General features: G+C 53.1%; 1 protein-coding gene across 3 annotated transcripts in view; it reads left to right on the plus strand.

Moving 5' to 3' along the window:
* The window catches only part of ACAP2 (ArfGAP with coiled-coil, ankyrin repeat and PH domains 2), a 63,980-nt gene that overhangs the window by 17,373 nt on the left and 30,647 nt on the right, over positions 1–15,960 (plus strand). For all 3 annotated transcript variants that reach the window (XM_054982183.1, XM_054982184.1, XM_054982185.1), the window contains exons 3-7: positions 3,467–3,586; positions 4,424–4,477; positions 10,349–10,407; positions 13,158–13,341; positions 14,442–14,486. In XM_054982183.1, the coding sequence (XP_054838158.1) occupies positions 3,467–3,586; positions 4,424–4,477; positions 10,349–10,407; positions 13,158–13,341; positions 14,442–14,486 (462 nt within the window). The remainder of the gene's footprint in view (positions 1–3,466; positions 3,587–4,423; positions 4,478–10,348; positions 10,408–13,157; positions 13,342–14,441; positions 14,487–15,960) is intronic.

Below are 15,960 nucleotides of genomic sequence, written 5' to 3' on the forward strand. Positions count from 1 at the left end.
TGTTGTCCCCATCTTCAAAAAGGGGATCCAGGTAACTATAAACCTGCCATCCATGACATCCATACCTGGAAAGGTCTCTGAACAGATCGGCAGCCAGTCAGTCCTTGAGCATTTAGAAAGGATGGCTGTGATTACTAAGAGCCAGCACGGGTTCCTCAAGAACAAATCGTGTCAGACTAACCTGATCTCTCTTTTTGAGAAAGTGACTACCTGGCTGGATCAGGGGAATGCTGTAGACATAGTTTATCTCAACTTCAGTAAGGCTTTTGATAAGGTTCCACATGATACTCTTGTTGACAAGTTGGTACAATCTGGTTTGGATCCTACTGCTGTTAAGTGGATCTGTAATTGGGTTAGCAGATCATACTCAAAGAGTAGTTTTAAGTGGTTCCTCATCCTCTTCGAGAGGAGTGACAAGTGGAGATCCTCAGGGATCTGTCCAGGACCCCCCGTGGTGTTCAACATCTTTATGAATGACTTGGATGATGGAACAGAGGGAACGCTCCTTAATTTGCAGACAATAACTAAAATGGGAGGGGTTGCTAACACAGTAGAAGACAGGTGCAAGATTCAAGGCGATCTTGACAGGCTGGAAAACTGGGCTAAAACTAACAAAATGAATTTCAACAGAGAGAAATGTAAGGAAAAATCGAAGGCATAATTATAGGATGGGGGAGACTTGTCTTGGCAGTAGTATGTGCAAAAAGGATCTAGGGGTCATAGTAGACCATACACTAAACATGAGTCAGCAGTGTGATGTAGCTAAAAAAGCAAATGTGGTTTTGGGCTGTGTCAACAGAAGCACAGTGTCCAGATCGCTCTACTTTGCTCTGGTTAGACCTCACCTAGAGTACTGTGTCCAGTTTTGGGCCCCACAATTTAAGAAGGATATGGACAAGCTAGAACATGTCCAGAGGAGGGCAAGGAAGATGTTGAGGGGTCTGGAGACCAAGTCCTATGAGGAAAGGTTGAAGGAGCTGGGTACGTTTAGCCTGGAGAGGAGGCAGCTGAGACGGGATATGAGAGCCCTCTTTAAGTATTTGAAGGGCTGTCACGTAGAGGATGGAGTGGAGTTGTTTTCCGTTGCCCCGGAGGGTTGGACCAGAAAGCGTGGGTTAAAACTAAACCACAGGAGGTTTCAGCTAAACATGAGGAGGACCTTCCTGGCGCTTAGAGCGGCTGCTCAGTGGAAGAGGCTTCCTCGGGAGGTGGAGGGCTCTCCTTCCTTGGAGGTTTTTAAGAAGAAGCTGGATGGCCTTCTGCAATGGCAAACCACCTCTGCTTCTCACTTGCCTTGACAGCTCCAGTGAGGGTTGCCGTAAGTCAGTTGTGACTTGACAGACAGATCGGGAGAGGGAGGGCAAGAAGGAATGAGCGAGTGCCGGGCTATCATATCCCTTTCTCATATGCCCAGGGTAATGCCAGTCGACACTTCGGGGTCAAGAAGGAATTTCCCCCCAGGCTAGGTTGGCCAGGGACCCTGGTCGTTTTTTGCTGTCCTTTGGGTATAGAGCAGCGGTGATGTAAGAATGGCCTGGATGACTTCTCCCCTTTGCAAGGGCCAGCTGCATGCTCTAGTTCCCAGCCCAAGAACATACTACGAAGGACACCCGTCTGGCCTCCACCAGGACCAGGGCTTTTTCTGCCCTGGCCCCGGCCTAGTGGAACGCTCTCCCGCTGGAGATCCGGGCCCTGCAGGACCTGTTACAGTTCCGCAGGGCCTGTAAAATGGAGATGTTCCACCGGGCCTTTGGCTGAGTGGCAGCGGGCGTCCTCCTTCTTCCATCTCAGACCACCACTTCTTCTGGGGCTGCCCTCGGCCATCTGCTATGCCCGTATACGGACTCCCACTATTTGTTTAAATAGACTGCTCCTGGACTGTTTTAAATGATTTTTAAAAAATTATTATTGATTTTATGTTCTTGTGATTTTAATGTATCTTTTAATGTTGTTGGCCGCCCTGAGCCCATCTGTGGGGAGGGCGGGGCATAAATAGAATAAAATTAAATAAATAAATAAATATTGGCGGGTCAGTGAAGATTGTGTGGGAGGGCAGAGGTTCTCGTGGCCGTTTCCTGTGGGGTTGGCTCGCCTGGTCTCCTTGGCTCTCGGAAGCTAAGCAGGGTTGGCCCTGGTCAGTGCTTGGATGGGAGACTGCCAAGGAAGTCCGTGCAGGACTGCTGTGCAGAGGAGGGCAGTGGCAAATCACCTCTGCTCATCTCTGGCCTTGAAAACCCCACAGATGGTGTTGCTATGAGTCAGCTGCCACTTGACGGCACTTTCCACATGCTCAGAGGATTAGGTGTCTGCCTGGCCTGAAATGCAGGAAGGGAAGAAGGCCACGGTGGTGCGGGAGCCTCTCTGGGGGAGTCATGCACAGAAGGGTGGCTTGGCCAGGAGAGAGCAGCAGCCTCCCTTGGCCAGATCCACACACGGTGGGGCATTCCAGGCCCCACCGGGGCCTACATCGGCAAAATCTGTGGTCATGACGAGCGGGGCCCTCCCGTCACTAACCGACTGGAGTGGCGAGCTGTCATACCGGTCTGATGGTTCATCCCCAGTATGAAGAGGGTTGCTTGATAGAAGGGAGCTCAGCGAACAGCCCACGGAGGCGAGCCCAGCCCCTCGCCTCTGCCTCTGCTCTTGACATGGCGTGGCATTCCCTACAGTGACTGGACTAGGCGGGGCAGCCCTGGGGGGGCCTGGGCTCTGGACAAGCCTCTTAACTCTAGCACGGTGTACGAGTGGTTAGAGTGCTGGACTGTGATCCGGGAGGTGGAGGCTCGGACCCCTCCTCTGCCGCAGAGGGTCGCTGGGTGGCCTTGGGCCGGGCGTGCGCCTGCTCAGCCTGCCTTACTCCACAGGCGGGGGCAAAATGGAGAAGAGGAGAACAAAGCTGTAGGCCTCTCACCAGGGAGGGAAGTAGAAATTAGAGGGGCAAATGAGTGTCCTTTTCCTTCTGCATCCAAAGCAAACCATTCGTGACATTCGGTCTGCGCACGGGAGCTTAAAGGAAAGTGCGCTTCCCAGGTGAGACGTTGCCTGGTGCCTCCGTGTGGGAAAGCTGGGCTGTCTTGTCGGGGGGGGGGACGTCCACCCCAGTGAGTTTTAAGTCCCCGTACAGCTGAAGGGGTTCCTGCTTCCTTGCCCCCCCTCTTAGCGGATGAAAACGAGACGCATCCCGCTTGTGTGACTGTCATGCCCCGACGGTGACCACACTGGTGGTGCCGGCTGGCTTCTTCTGCTACCTTTTCATTGGGGAGCACTCAGGCATGCTGGGGACTGCGGCATCCCCTCCGGCTGTGCTGCTCTGCTCTGCCTCCCACGGGAAGCCATCGGGTTCATCTTGGGAAAGGTTTTCTGCATCCGAGCAAGCAAGGCCTGTTCGTGGGAGAAGGGGGCGGCTGCCTGTGCTCCGGGGCGGAGAGGCTCAGTCCTTCACCAGACCCTCTCCCCCCATTTGCAGCTGGTGAAGCTCTGCATCGCGATGATTGACACAGGGAAAGCCTTCTGTGTGGCCAACAAGCAGTTCATGGCTGGCATCCGAGACCTCGCTCAATATTCCAGCAAAGATGCGCTAGTGGAGGTGAGTCTGTGGTCCTTTGCCTGGGCGCAGCCCTTCGGATTCGCTCTCCCCTCCGCACTCGAGTCAGGCTTCCCTTTGGGACACCCCAGAGGCTCGTTTGCCATCCACGTCGAGTGGTGTTGTGAACCGTTTTGGGCTAGTCGGGCTGCTGCCAGTCATGTGGGGGTGCTGTACTGTGGGCCCTCAGGGGCTGCCCGGGCCGCTTTTGTGCCTGTGCCCCGGGGTGGGGGGGGCATTCCTCCCTCCCCTCCCCTTTAGAGGCTCTCCACTGCCGGGAGATCTCCCTTTCTCTTGGTTCTGTGTTCTGCCAGGGACCCACTTCCACAGCTAGGGAAGCAAAAACCCCTCCGGGATCCCTGGGCCAATCAGGCTTGGAGGAAAATTCCTTCCGGGCCCGCCCCCGCCCCGCCCCAAATGGTGATTGGTGTTACCCAAGCGCCGTGCTAGCTGTTGTTTGTGCCCAAGAGGAGACCCCTCTGCCCCTGCTGCCAGCCGATGCTGGTGCAAAGCTCTTTATTAAGACCCCCTGAATCCCAAGGGCAACTTGTCTCCCACCTTTCAGTGCTTGCAAACTCTTTGTGCCCATCCTCTTTATTTTCTAAGGTAAACCCATTTCTTCAGCCCCATGTAAAATATTAAGCATTTATGTCACCTATCCTGAGCCACAGAGGCAGGCCAGGCCCCAAATTTAAGGGTATTAAGAGGAATGTCTTCTAAGCCAAATCCAGGCCATCCGTCTTCATTGCTGTCTTGGATCTGCTTCAGTGTGGTGAAAAACTCTTCTGTGTTCTTCACTGGAACGCTGCTTTCTCTCCCTCTCTCTTTCTTCCCTTACAGACCAGCCTGACAAAGTTCTCCGATAGCCTTCAAGAGATGGTCAACTATCACACTGTAAGTTTTGCAAACCACCTGGCTGCGACTGGCCCTTCTTCTTCATTGGCTTGTGCTTGAGGTCCATTTCTGTTTCTAGGCTGCTCCTCTGAAGATGCGGAGTCTTGGGGGCTCTGGGCTTCCTGGAACATTGCTTTTGGCCTGTTCCCAGAGACCTTGGACGTCCCTCCAGGAACTCGGTGCTCCCCCCCCCCTTCTTTATCAACCTTGTAGGCTGCAGGGTGAATCTGTCGGCAGGGCTCGGAGCTTGCTTCCCCCCCCCCTTTTTTTCAGTTTCCAGACTTTTTCGTGTTGAAGCTTTGCTAGAGATTAATCTTCCTAGCCTGGCTTTGTAGCTGTTTCCTTGCCTGCGTGGCAGATGGTGTGGCGGCACAGGAGAAGGAGGAAGTGTGGGGTGGCGTCATCAGCAAGTCTTGCAGCACGTGTGGGGAGGGGGGTCAGCAGCTGAGAGCAGGATGTGTCCAGGGAAGGAGGACGAAAGAGGAGGCGGGGAGAGGAAGAGGCCCCCCACTCCCCACGCCCAGGCCTGTTCTGCGGTTTCATTAGGCTCCCACGTGGGGAGGGGGGTGGAGTTTAACTGGACTTAAAACCCCAGCTTGACAAGGAATGTCCTGGGAGGCTTCGAGCCGATCACTGCCTGGCGGTGCTCCTTCGTGAGAGGCACATGGCGTTGTGCTTGCTCTGCAGGCAGAAGAATGTGGGCAGGCGCTTCGGAGGATGGCTGATCACCATAAGAATCCGGCCACTGGTCCAGAGGGCTCAGTTCTGTCTGCTCTGCCCCTCTTGACCCTCCTCCCTCAGGGGGCTGAGCTGGAAATGCCGGAGTGCCAGCCTCGTGTCTCCTGCAGGGCTGACCCGTGGACCCCCCGCCCCCGCCCGTGCCTTGCCTTGCCTTGCCTTTGCATTTCTAGCTTTTTCACCGTTGGAAGAAATGTCAGCATGGCAGACATTCAGGCCCATCTCCCAAATGAGCTGCGCCGAAGAGGAAGCCCACTCCGCATGCCTCCTTCTGTCCCTCTTCCCAACAGGAAGGAGGGGGTCCTTTTGGCACTGGCTGCCTGCAGGAGCACGTGCCTCCACCAGCCCCAGATTCTCTGCCAGGACTTGTGTCCACGTGGTGGCCTCAGACAGCCCACTGGCTTCTGGGCTGGGCACGTCTTTGGAACCAGACTGGCCTGTCGATTCCGGTCCAGGCAGGTGGTTCCTGCCCCCTCTTGGTACCTTGACAGGTGGGGCAGAATGACCCTGTAACAAGACATACCCTTCGTAAATAGAATCATTTCACTGGTCCTTAAAACCACTGATTGCAAAAGGGGGAAAAAAACCCCATGGCAAGCAGTGTCTGCCGACTGCTTCCTTTGGTTGAACATTTGCCCCGCTATGTCAGTTGAAGCATTGTACAGATGGTCAGGTGTGGGGGGGAGGCGGCATGGTTTAGCCCGATTGCCACAACTCAGAAGCTAAGCAGGGTCGATCCTTGGATGGGGGCCCACTGAGGAAGGCTCAGCAAGGGCCCCTCTGCTTCAAACCCGCCTTGATAGCCCTGCTGGGGTCACCATCCATCAGTTGCAATTTGATGGCGTGTACAGCTGCGCGCGCAAGTAGTTGCCAAAGTTGCCTCCTCTGCCCCTGCCCGCCCAGGCCCCTGAAGATGCCGCCTTGGAGTCCCTTGCCAAAGACAGCCAGTGTGGCATCGTGACTGGAGTGTCAGATGAGGACCTGAGTTTGAATCCCCGCTCTGCCATGGAAGCTTGCGTTGGTGACCGTGGGCTCATTCCACAGCCTAACCCACCTCACGAGGTTGTTGAGAGGATAAAATGGAGAAGAGTAGTGTAAGCTACTTTGGTTTCCCGTTGGGGAGAAAGGTGGGGTATAAATGAAGTAAATAAATTTTAATGGGATTCTTCCCTTTTTGTCCCTTCTACCTGGTGGGAAATTGTAGGCAGAGCTCGACTCCTCAGTGTGCCACTTGTGAGAATATGGCTTTGCCATTCACCTCGCCCAGCTGACTGGAAGCACGAGAAATTTGTTTTTATCCAGCTGGATAGGCTGCAGCCTTAACTCTTAAACTAGCCTCTGGATATCGGCCATTGTACATCCTGAGCATGCACAATTGGGTGTGTGTGGGGGGGGGGGGTCTTGGCCAGGAAGGGCAAGGGAAGGGGAGCTTGGCTGTCTGGCTGGACTGTAGGATGGAGATTTTTGTCTGCTCCAGTTTTACCTGAAAGCCATGAGTGGCAGAAGGAATGTCTTTCCACTTACTTGGAGGGAACGGTAGGTTTACAGAACAGATATAAAAGCGGGTGGGGGTGGGGGTGGGGGGGGATCGATTGCAGCCGGGCTTGTTCTCTTCCCAGACAAATAAGTAACGCTTGAACACAAAAAATTAGAAGTCTGGATTGCATTTGGGGTTGTCCGAGCAACTCAAAATGGTTCCTGACGCCCCTGAAAAAGAGAGCAGGAGGAAGATAGGGCCCCCCAGGGGGGGAGGGAAGGGGGGGCTGGGAGGGGAGGCTGAACGGTTGGGGCGGGAGCTTTAGGGGGAGGAAGAGGAAGCAGAGCAGGAAACACGTTACAGCATATTAACTGTTGTGGGAAATTATTTACGCTAAAAGAAAAAAACCTTGAAATATTGGACGTGTCTGCAGTATGAGAGAGTTCTCTTTCTGTGTTTCCCCCCAATTTTCCAGTTTTTCTGTTGGGAAAACTGAGAAAGTCCTCAAAATTTTTCATTCTGTACATTTGGAATGAGGGAACTGCTTTGGGAGACAAGTTTTTCCTCACTCAGAAAGGGAAAATATTTCACAGGTTTTCTTCAGTGGGAAGTCAAATTGCCCGATTTTTCCTTTGGGAAAACGGATTCGTTGTCAAACTTTGTCATGCTGTATGTTTTTAATGTGAAAAACTTTGCCTGAAGAAGAATTTTATTTATTCTAAGAGGGAAAATATTTCATGGCAGTTTCTTTTCAGCGTTCGTCCAAATTAAAAGGCCTCGGGGAAAAATGGCGGGAGGAGGGATGTCCCCTTCCCTGCCGCCCCGGCGGCATGTCGCCTCTGGGCTCTGCCCTTCCAACGCAGGCCTCGGGCCAGGCGGGCCGAATTGGCCACTTTGGGGAGCCCAGCGAAATGCGCAGCTTGTCTTGGGCGGCACTCGGAAGGCATAAGGCGCGCCGCCAGGGGAGGAGGGAGAAGGGGGTTCTCCCCCCCCTGCCCCCCCCCCCGGGACCAGGCCGGGTTGCCTGACGGGGCTCTGCCAGGGTTGGAAAGCAGGGAGGACCTGTGATCCTCACATCTCTGGATCCAACCCATAAAATGTGTGGCTTAGCGTATAAAACTGGTCATATTTATGCCGTTTTAAAGTATAAATGCCATTGTTTTCTACAATCTGAGGTCACAAGTATACCCCCCATACTTGAGGGCAGGCAGAGCTGCAAACTCTTGTCTTCCCTGCGTCCCGAGCGCATGTGTCATAATAAAGGTTGAGAACAGAAAACATACTTTGCAGTGAACCCCAGAGAGTGTACTATTTGGACAGCTGCAATAATGTCACAGCGGGACTTGTGGACTATTTGGATTTATTTTATTTATTTAACTTTGTCTATACCCCACCTTTCCTCCCAGCGGGGGCCCAAAGTGGCTTACGTCCTCCTCCTCACCTTCATTTTTCCTCACAACAGCCCTGTGAGGTAGGATAGATAAGAGCCGGTGACTGGCCCAAGGTCAGGCTTCCAGGGCGGAGTGGGGATCTGAACCTGGGCCGTGCGGCACCTAGCCCGTCACTCTAACCACCACACCAGACTGTCTTTCATAAATAGAGTTAAAAGTTGTAGTATTGAAAACATTACGTTCTAGCGTGTTATTGTCAGTGGTGGAAATGTCATATTAATTTTGGACAGAATTAGTCACATTTACACAAAAAGCCTAACCTTGAAAAATGTAAAGAGTCCAGGAGCACCTTTAAGACTAACCAACTTTATTGTAGCATGAGCTTTCGAGAGCCACAGCTCTCTTCGTCAGATGCATCTGACGAAGAGAGCTGTGGTTCTCGAAAGCTCATGCTACAATAAAGTTGGTTAGTCTTAAAGGTGCTCCTGGACTCTTTACTATTTTGCAACTACAGACTAACATGGCTAACTCCTTTGGATCCTTGAAAAGATACTGTATGTGTCTATAGTATGCATGGGAATTAACATTTTCTAATATTGTAGATTGTATTACATTAAAATCTTCATGCTACACATTTTGAGTCAGGAAATTTTGTCTTGAAATATTCCATAGGAGAAAATAATTCTTTGGAGTTCTTTTTAGCTCCCCCATAATTTTCAGTTTTTCTAGGCCTTTGTGGAGAAAATAAGTATCTGCTCTGAATGTTTTCAGCCCGCCTATCTCTGAGTGGGTCTTTCCTCAGCCTAAACACGCTTGCTTGTTGAGAGGCCCGAGCGGTGCCCTCGGTGTGCCCCGCCCGGGCTTCTTTGGAGGGAGAGCGGAATATGGAGACGAGGGGTCCCGAGTCTTGGATGTGCCGCGCAGGCTGTGATCGAGGTGTCGTGGGTGGTGTGTGAGGCGCTGCTGCTGCCACAGTTTGACAGTGGATTTGTATCTGAAGAAGTGAGCTGTGACTCACAAAAGCGCCTACCCTGCCACAAATTTTGTTGGTCTTGTAGGTGCTCCTGAACTCTTGCTCTTTTCGAGTGGATCTGTGGTGATTTTGCTGTCATGGAGGGTGGAGGATGAGGCTAATAAATTGGGGCTGAGTCCAGAATCCCAGCCTGCGCTGGATGGAGCCGTGCTGCTCCACGACCATCAGGTTCCCCCCTTGGGGTGGCAGATCTGTTCTTGGCTGGTGGGTGTCCGAGCCGCCTCTCGGAGCACCTCTGGCCAGCTTCCGTTTGGCTTCCGTTTCCCTCCTGCCTTCCCTTCCTCCAGAGAGCTCAGGGCGACCAGCGTTGCTCTTCCCTCCTCCGCTTTGTCCTGGCTCACATCGTCCCTTGCACCTCTTCCCAGGGAGGGATGATCTTGTGACAGGTCCCCCCACCCCCCACCCCCCACCCCTGTGGTGATGTCTGGCCGTGCGTGGCCGGTCGTGGCGCTGCTGCTGACAGGGGCCGCCACGATGGCGAGGCTGTTTCCCGTGTACTCAAGGGTCTCCACTGGATAAAGTTTCCGAGGGCGTTCCAGGTGGGCCCGCTTCTCCCAGTGAGCTTGGTGCCTGAGGTCCTCCTGTTGAAGTCAGGGCTGGCGAGGAGAGAGCCCGTCTCCCTCAGGGCGTTTTCTGCAGAATGCCGCAAAACCCTCTTGGCTTGCCCGGGCGCTCTGCTCCTCCGGCCACTCCTCATGCCTTGTGCTGCCTCTGCCGCCGCTGGGCTGGCTTTACTGGCTGCCCTTGCTGGTTGTTCTGTTGTGGCTTTGTGCCACTGTTTTGTTTTACGGCTTTAAGTGGCTAATTTAGTTATTTTGAACTATTTTGATCCTATTGTAAGTTACCTTGAACGTGCACGTCTTTTGGAGAACGTGACTGACAAGTCTATCAGATTCCACCAGTTGCCTTTTGCTGTTCTGACCTGCAGGGCTCCAGCTCCTGTTTTGGGGGCTGCTCCCCTTGGGGCCGCCTCTTCCACCGTGGGGCTGGCTGTCCAGGGCTTGTCTCCCTCCCCCCCTCGGAGCCCTGTGGAGGGTCCTTGCCTGGGGCCTTCTTGGCCACTGTTCCACTGTGGGGCAAAGGCCGAAGAGGCAGGGTGTGGCTGCGGAGTGTGGGCCAGGAAGAACGTAAAGGCCAACCGGGGGGGGGGGGAGGGGGGCGCTGTATGATGTTCAACACAGTCTCTCTCCTTCCTTGGATCTCGGTTTCAACAAGCGCTTTTCCCATTTCAGATCCTGTTTGACCAAACACAAAGATCAATCAAAGCACAGCTTCAAACATTTGTTAAAGAGTAAGTTCACTTTTATTTTAACAGAGATTTTGCTGAATAGAGCATGAAGTGCACAACCACAGAGTTGCTTATCAGAGAAATGCCTGTTGTACTTCTGCCTTCCTGCTTCCCCTGAAAACCACACAGCCCCAGCGGCTGGGCAGTTGCTTAATGGATCGTGGCTGAGGCTGACGCAAGCAGAAAGGGAGTTCCCTTTTCCAGTGGCTGACGCCATCTGCATGGTGCCCTCAAGAGGACCTTTGTTGGAGCTGGCCCGTTGAGACGAGAGAGAAGGTGGTTCAGAGGGATAAAAAGGAAAGGAAATCTGGGAAAGAATCTTGCACAGTTAATACCTCAGAGTTAGAGGAGCACCACAGAGTGTGAACCTCAGTCCGCCCAAGCAGAACCGTAATGGCCGAGCGGGTCTTGCTTGGTTCCTCCTGGAGGAGGTAATCCCTCCACCTCTGCACCAAGGAAGGCACAGAAAATAGTTTGGCCGCAGCAGAAAGTGCCGTGGAAGTCTCAACCGAGATGGCAGGGCGAGGCCCACAAACCGGAGCTCAGTCCAGATGAGGCGGAGGGGCCGTCGCCTGCCAGTCAGGGCAGCCCAGAACGGAGGTCTTAACCGGTCTTGCATGGCACTGCGCTCCTCCGCTGGGGTTCAGCAGGCAGCCTGGGGATTTGTTTTCCCCTTATGTTTTGATAGCCAGACTGGATTATTCAGTTGTAAAGAGTCCAGTAGCGCCTTTAAGACTAACCAACTTTATTGTAGCACAAGCTTTCGAGAACCACAGCTCTCTTCGTCAGATGCATGGAGGGTATGAAGAAACTGGCCAGAGATACATAGGTGGTAAGCCTAACCCCCTCCCCTCACCATCTATATACCTCTGGGCAGTTTCTTCATACCCTCCATGCATCTGACGAAGAGAGCTGTGGTTCTCGAAAGCTTACGCTACAATAAAATTGGTTAGCCTTAAAGGTGCTACTGGACTCTTTACTATTTTGCAACTACAAACTAACACGGCTAGCTCCTCTGGATCTATGAATTATTCAGGAGGGTCTTTTACTCAGATAGGAGAGCTGTACTGGAAGGAGCGGGTCTCAAAGAGAGAGGCACCAGTGAAGGAATAGGGACTATAGAACTGACTACTGTGTACAGACTCCTGCTGTGAGTATGATCCTACGGGGTCGTTTCTGCGTTGCTGGACAGGTCAGTCCTAGAGTGGCTTATGCTCCGTTTCGGCATTTCTTCAGCTCAGTATTGGAGTCCTGCTGGTTTAGATCTTTGCAGATTTGTATTTATGCGCCCTATTACATTGCTTACTGAAATGTCTTTGAAACTGAGTGTACTGATTCGCACTGTGTAATCCATTTGGAGTCTCGGTGAGAAAGGCGGACTATAAATAATGTAAATAAAATAAAAATGCATAAATTGTCGGATTGGAGTTTTCAGGTGGAGGTGCAGGTCTCTTCCATCAGGGTTGGTGGGTTTTTGCCAGCTGACGGTCATCCTTAAGAGGTAGGACCTTGCCGTAGTAATCTGTACTCTGATGACATCCAGTTAGATTAGAATCATGGAATCCTGGAGTCGGAAGTTGCCTTAGAGACCATCTAGCCCAGCCCCCCAGCCCAGGGCAGGAACAGCCTGAAGCATCCCTGACAAGGATTGGCCCAGCTCTTTGAAGACCGCCAGTGAGGGGGAACCCACCCCATCCCTAGACAGCCGATTCCCCTGCTGGATTACTCTTAACATGAAGAAGTTTCCCCTCGTGTCCTGCCAGTACCTCCCCTACTTGAGGCTGCGTACTCTGGCAGCAAATTCCACTTTTCCTTTTGTCTGTCCTGCATTTCCTTCCCATCAGCTTCATTGGAAGCCCTCAAGGTCTAGTATTATGGGAGAGGGAGAAAAAGTTCCCTCTGTCCACCCTCTCTCTCCTGTGCATAATTTTGTAGACCTCTGTCACACCCCGCCTTAGATGTCTCTTTTCTAAACTGAAAAGTCCCGGACTATTCAGCCTTTCCTCACAGGGAAAATGCTCCACCCCCTTGATCGTCTTAGTTGTCCTCTTTGTACTTTTTCCAGCGCTGCAGTGTCCTTCATGAGACGGGGTGCCCAGAACGGCCTCAGTCCTTCAGGCTCTCTTCCTGAGAGTAGAGGCTCTGGCATGGTTTTGCCCTCTCTTTATTCATTTGTCATCCAAGGCCCAGCTGTGTTCTCTTGTGGCTGCTTTTTTCTCAGCTGACCGAGTTTATTTTTTATCTGTGGACCTTTTTCTGCCACTGCCCCCAATCCCTTGTGGCCTTGGAGAGACGCTGCCATGTTGTACGCTGGTTTTATTGAATAAGATTGAATTAGATTTTTATTGCAGTTGCTGTCGTGCTGTTCTTGGGTTTAGTATCCACACTTTCAGGGCACATTTTTTGAAATGGTGTTTTAGCTTCCCTTGGCTTTTATTTGATTGTTGAAAGTTGTCTTGGAAACAGAGGATAATGGGATGGTGCTAGTGGTAAATGAATTGAATGAGCAGATACATACTTGGATAGAACCAGTATCTCCAGCATGTGTGCAAATTTAACGATTTCAGCTCTGGGTTGGAGTGCCTTCCACTTGCAATGGAAAGCAGTTGCTTGTGTCTGTGACTACCCTTTACTGCCTCCCCCCACCCGCCCCGGTGTTGGACAGGACCCAACGAGAAACGCATTCCTCTTTGCTGCGCTTTAGAAGTGTTGCCGTGTTGCCAAGTGTGCCTGCCTCTTCCTTTGTGTTCCAGGGATATTAGAAAATTTAAAGAAGCCAAGAAACAGTTTGAGAAAGTCAGTGAAGAGAAAGAGAATGCGCTGGCCAAGAATGCACAGGTGCCGAGGAACAAGCTGCACGAAGTCGAGGAAGCCACCCATATCCTGACCGCAACTCGGAAATGCTTCCGCCACATTGCCCTGGACTACGTTCTTCAGGTGAGGCGGAGGCTCTTGAGTGAAAGCGGCCTTTGGGAAATTGTTGTTTGCATATCAGGGGCTCGGTGGGGAGGTTTTCAGGCTGTGATCTTGGGTCAGGGCTGGGGAGGGGAGGCAGCACTGAGGAACCTCGCAGAGCAATCGGGTAGGGGCCTCTAGGAAGACGCTTAGAGCCCAGCTCTTTCCTGCCTAGAGGACAATTTAGAGGAAGGTGTTAGCAAAGAGGGTGTGGATCTGAAGAGGCCAAGCGAAGCAGGAACGGAGAGGTCGGCCTGAGCATTCGCCTCGGGTCTTGGCCTTTGCTGTCCTCCTCTCTCTCCCATGGGAGTGAGGGAGTGAGTCAAGGCACCCAGAGACTGCCTAAGATACCCAGTTTTGCTTCTGCACCCAAGAGCTGGCTTCTTGGGGGGCCTTGCTGGACGCAGCTTTGGATTTTTTGAATCCTGTTCCTCTGGTTCAGTATTGCCCTGACAGGCAGGATGGTGGGTTAGGTGAACGTGGGCTCGGCCTGCCCTTTCCTTGTGAAGCAGTGGACTTCAGGGGTTCTGTCAGCCGGCCAGCGTGCACCCAGGCGCTCTGTTCATTTCAAGGAATTCATTTTGTCTTCCCCCTTTTTTCTGTGGACTGTTTGGATTTGTGTTTTTGTGCCCCCCGCCCCCCGTATTGACTTCTGCTCATGGTGAAGCCTTGTAAAAGGAAACGCGTCCTAAAGGTGCCTCCCAAAAATTCTGCACCCCCCCCCCATTAAGGGGGGTGGCCTTAGCAGGTACTGGAAAAACAGTAGAGTTTTTAACTCTCTCTTGGGGGGGGGGGCAGTTAGCATGCAGATGAATGCGGGAGGCTGCCTCCGAAGACTGGCTAGTCCAGTGGCTTTGGCCAGTTGTCTGGGCACGTGGTTGTTGCAGGCAAAGCCTGTGACTGCCCGGAAGTCCGGCTCTGTGTCTGTGCCGTCCCATACAGGCTTTGGCTTTAGCCTGGCCGGCCTGCCCGTCCCTCGGAGCTGGTCCCCCTGGCAGTCCCTGTTGCTTTCCGTGGACCACAGCCATGGAAACTGCTCGATCCACTGCAGGCCCAATGAATCAAACATTTGTTTTTCTTAGATCAATGTTCTTCAATCAAAGAGGAGATCTGAGATCCTAAAATCAGTAAGTTTCTATGCGCAGTTTTTTTTCCTAAAGAAGGCACTGAGTTGGAATTCGTTATTAAATGCGGCCCTGTGGAACTTGGAGGTGAACTGCCCGAGATGCCCGACACGCGTTGGGTTCCCACAAGTGTAGCCAGGCCAGCATCGGCAGCAGGGCCAGAAGGGCGGGAGGGAAAGAGTCCGTGAGGGGCCCCCGGAGCTGCCAGGCGGCTAGCAGGGGCAGAAGAGGCTGCCGAGGCTGCCACCGCCCTCACTGCTGCTGCCGCCGCCGCTGCCACCAGACTCAACCATCCCTTCTCACAGAGAGGGAGAGGAGACTCCTTCCCCTCTCTGTGAAAAGGAATGGTTGAGCCTGGCAGCCTCAGCAGCTCCTTCTGCCCCTGCTAGCCGCCTGTCGGCTTCGGGCGTGGCTCTCTTCAGGCCCCCCTCATGCTTCATTCAGTGGGTAAGAACTTACTGGCGATCCCTGGCCCTAGGGAGGCTCATTTGGCCTCGACCAGGGCCAGGGCCTTTTCGGTCCTGGCCCCAGCCTGGTGGGCCTGCAAGACGGAGATGTTCCGCCAGGCATACGGTTGAGGCCAGCGTCAGGGTCGTCATCGAGCCGCACACCGGTCTCCAGTATTCGAGTACAGCTCGTCTGCCTGTCTCCCTCCTCTTTGTCTGCTGGGGGCAGGAATGTGTAGCCGACCATCCGAGGTTTTCATGTATATATGATTTTAATTGCTGAATTTTACTGTAAAATTTGCTATGTAATTGTATTTTATGACTGTTGTACCCCATCCTGAACCTGCTTGCGGGGAGGGCGGGTTAAACACCAAATAAACTAAACTAAAACTAAACTCTTTCCTGTCCTTCTGGCCCTGCTGCTGGCCTGACTACACTTCCCAGGTAAACTTGCAGGCATCCAACACGAGTCGGGCTTCTCATGTAGCTTAGCTCTCGGAGAGGCTGGGAGAGGTTGGGGTTCGGAGGTGGATTGCCTGCCTGCCTGCCTGCCTGCCCGCCCTTGAACGGGCTTGGGGTTCATTGGGCTGCATAGCATCTCTGGCATTGGTTTCTTAGAGCTTGTGCGTTTGTGGTCTCTATGCCCGTGTGCCTCACGCTGCCACTGAAATGCCTTCCGGCTCACAAAGGTGCTTCGTCAGGGCTAGCCTGGCACAGGATTTAAACTTGCTGCTGACGGGGGGGGGGGGGCACCTGATATCCTCTTAGCTTTGGTGGTTCTTGTGGCTTCAGGAGGCCACCGAAGCCCAGTGAGGTCCGATGCAAGCCCTCGCCTGTCCATGCCCTGGAGCTGGGGCAGTGTGCTGGTCCAGCAGTGGTACCACCAGCAGAATCGGGCCCCTGGGCAGTGGCTGTCCTGACCCCCAAGTCCTGCTTTTTTCAGTAGTGGCTCCTGCCTTGCGGAAGGGGCTCCATGCAGAGCTGAGAGGGGCACTGTCCTTCCCCATAAGGCCTTTCCATTAGCTAGGGTT

This window comes from Eublepharis macularius, chromosome 6, assembly GCF_028583425.1.
Source record: "Eublepharis macularius isolate TG4126 chromosome 6, MPM_Emac_v1.0, whole genome shotgun sequence".
Classification (NCBI taxonomy): Eukaryota; Metazoa; Chordata; class Lepidosauria; order Squamata; family Eublepharidae; genus Eublepharis; species Eublepharis macularius.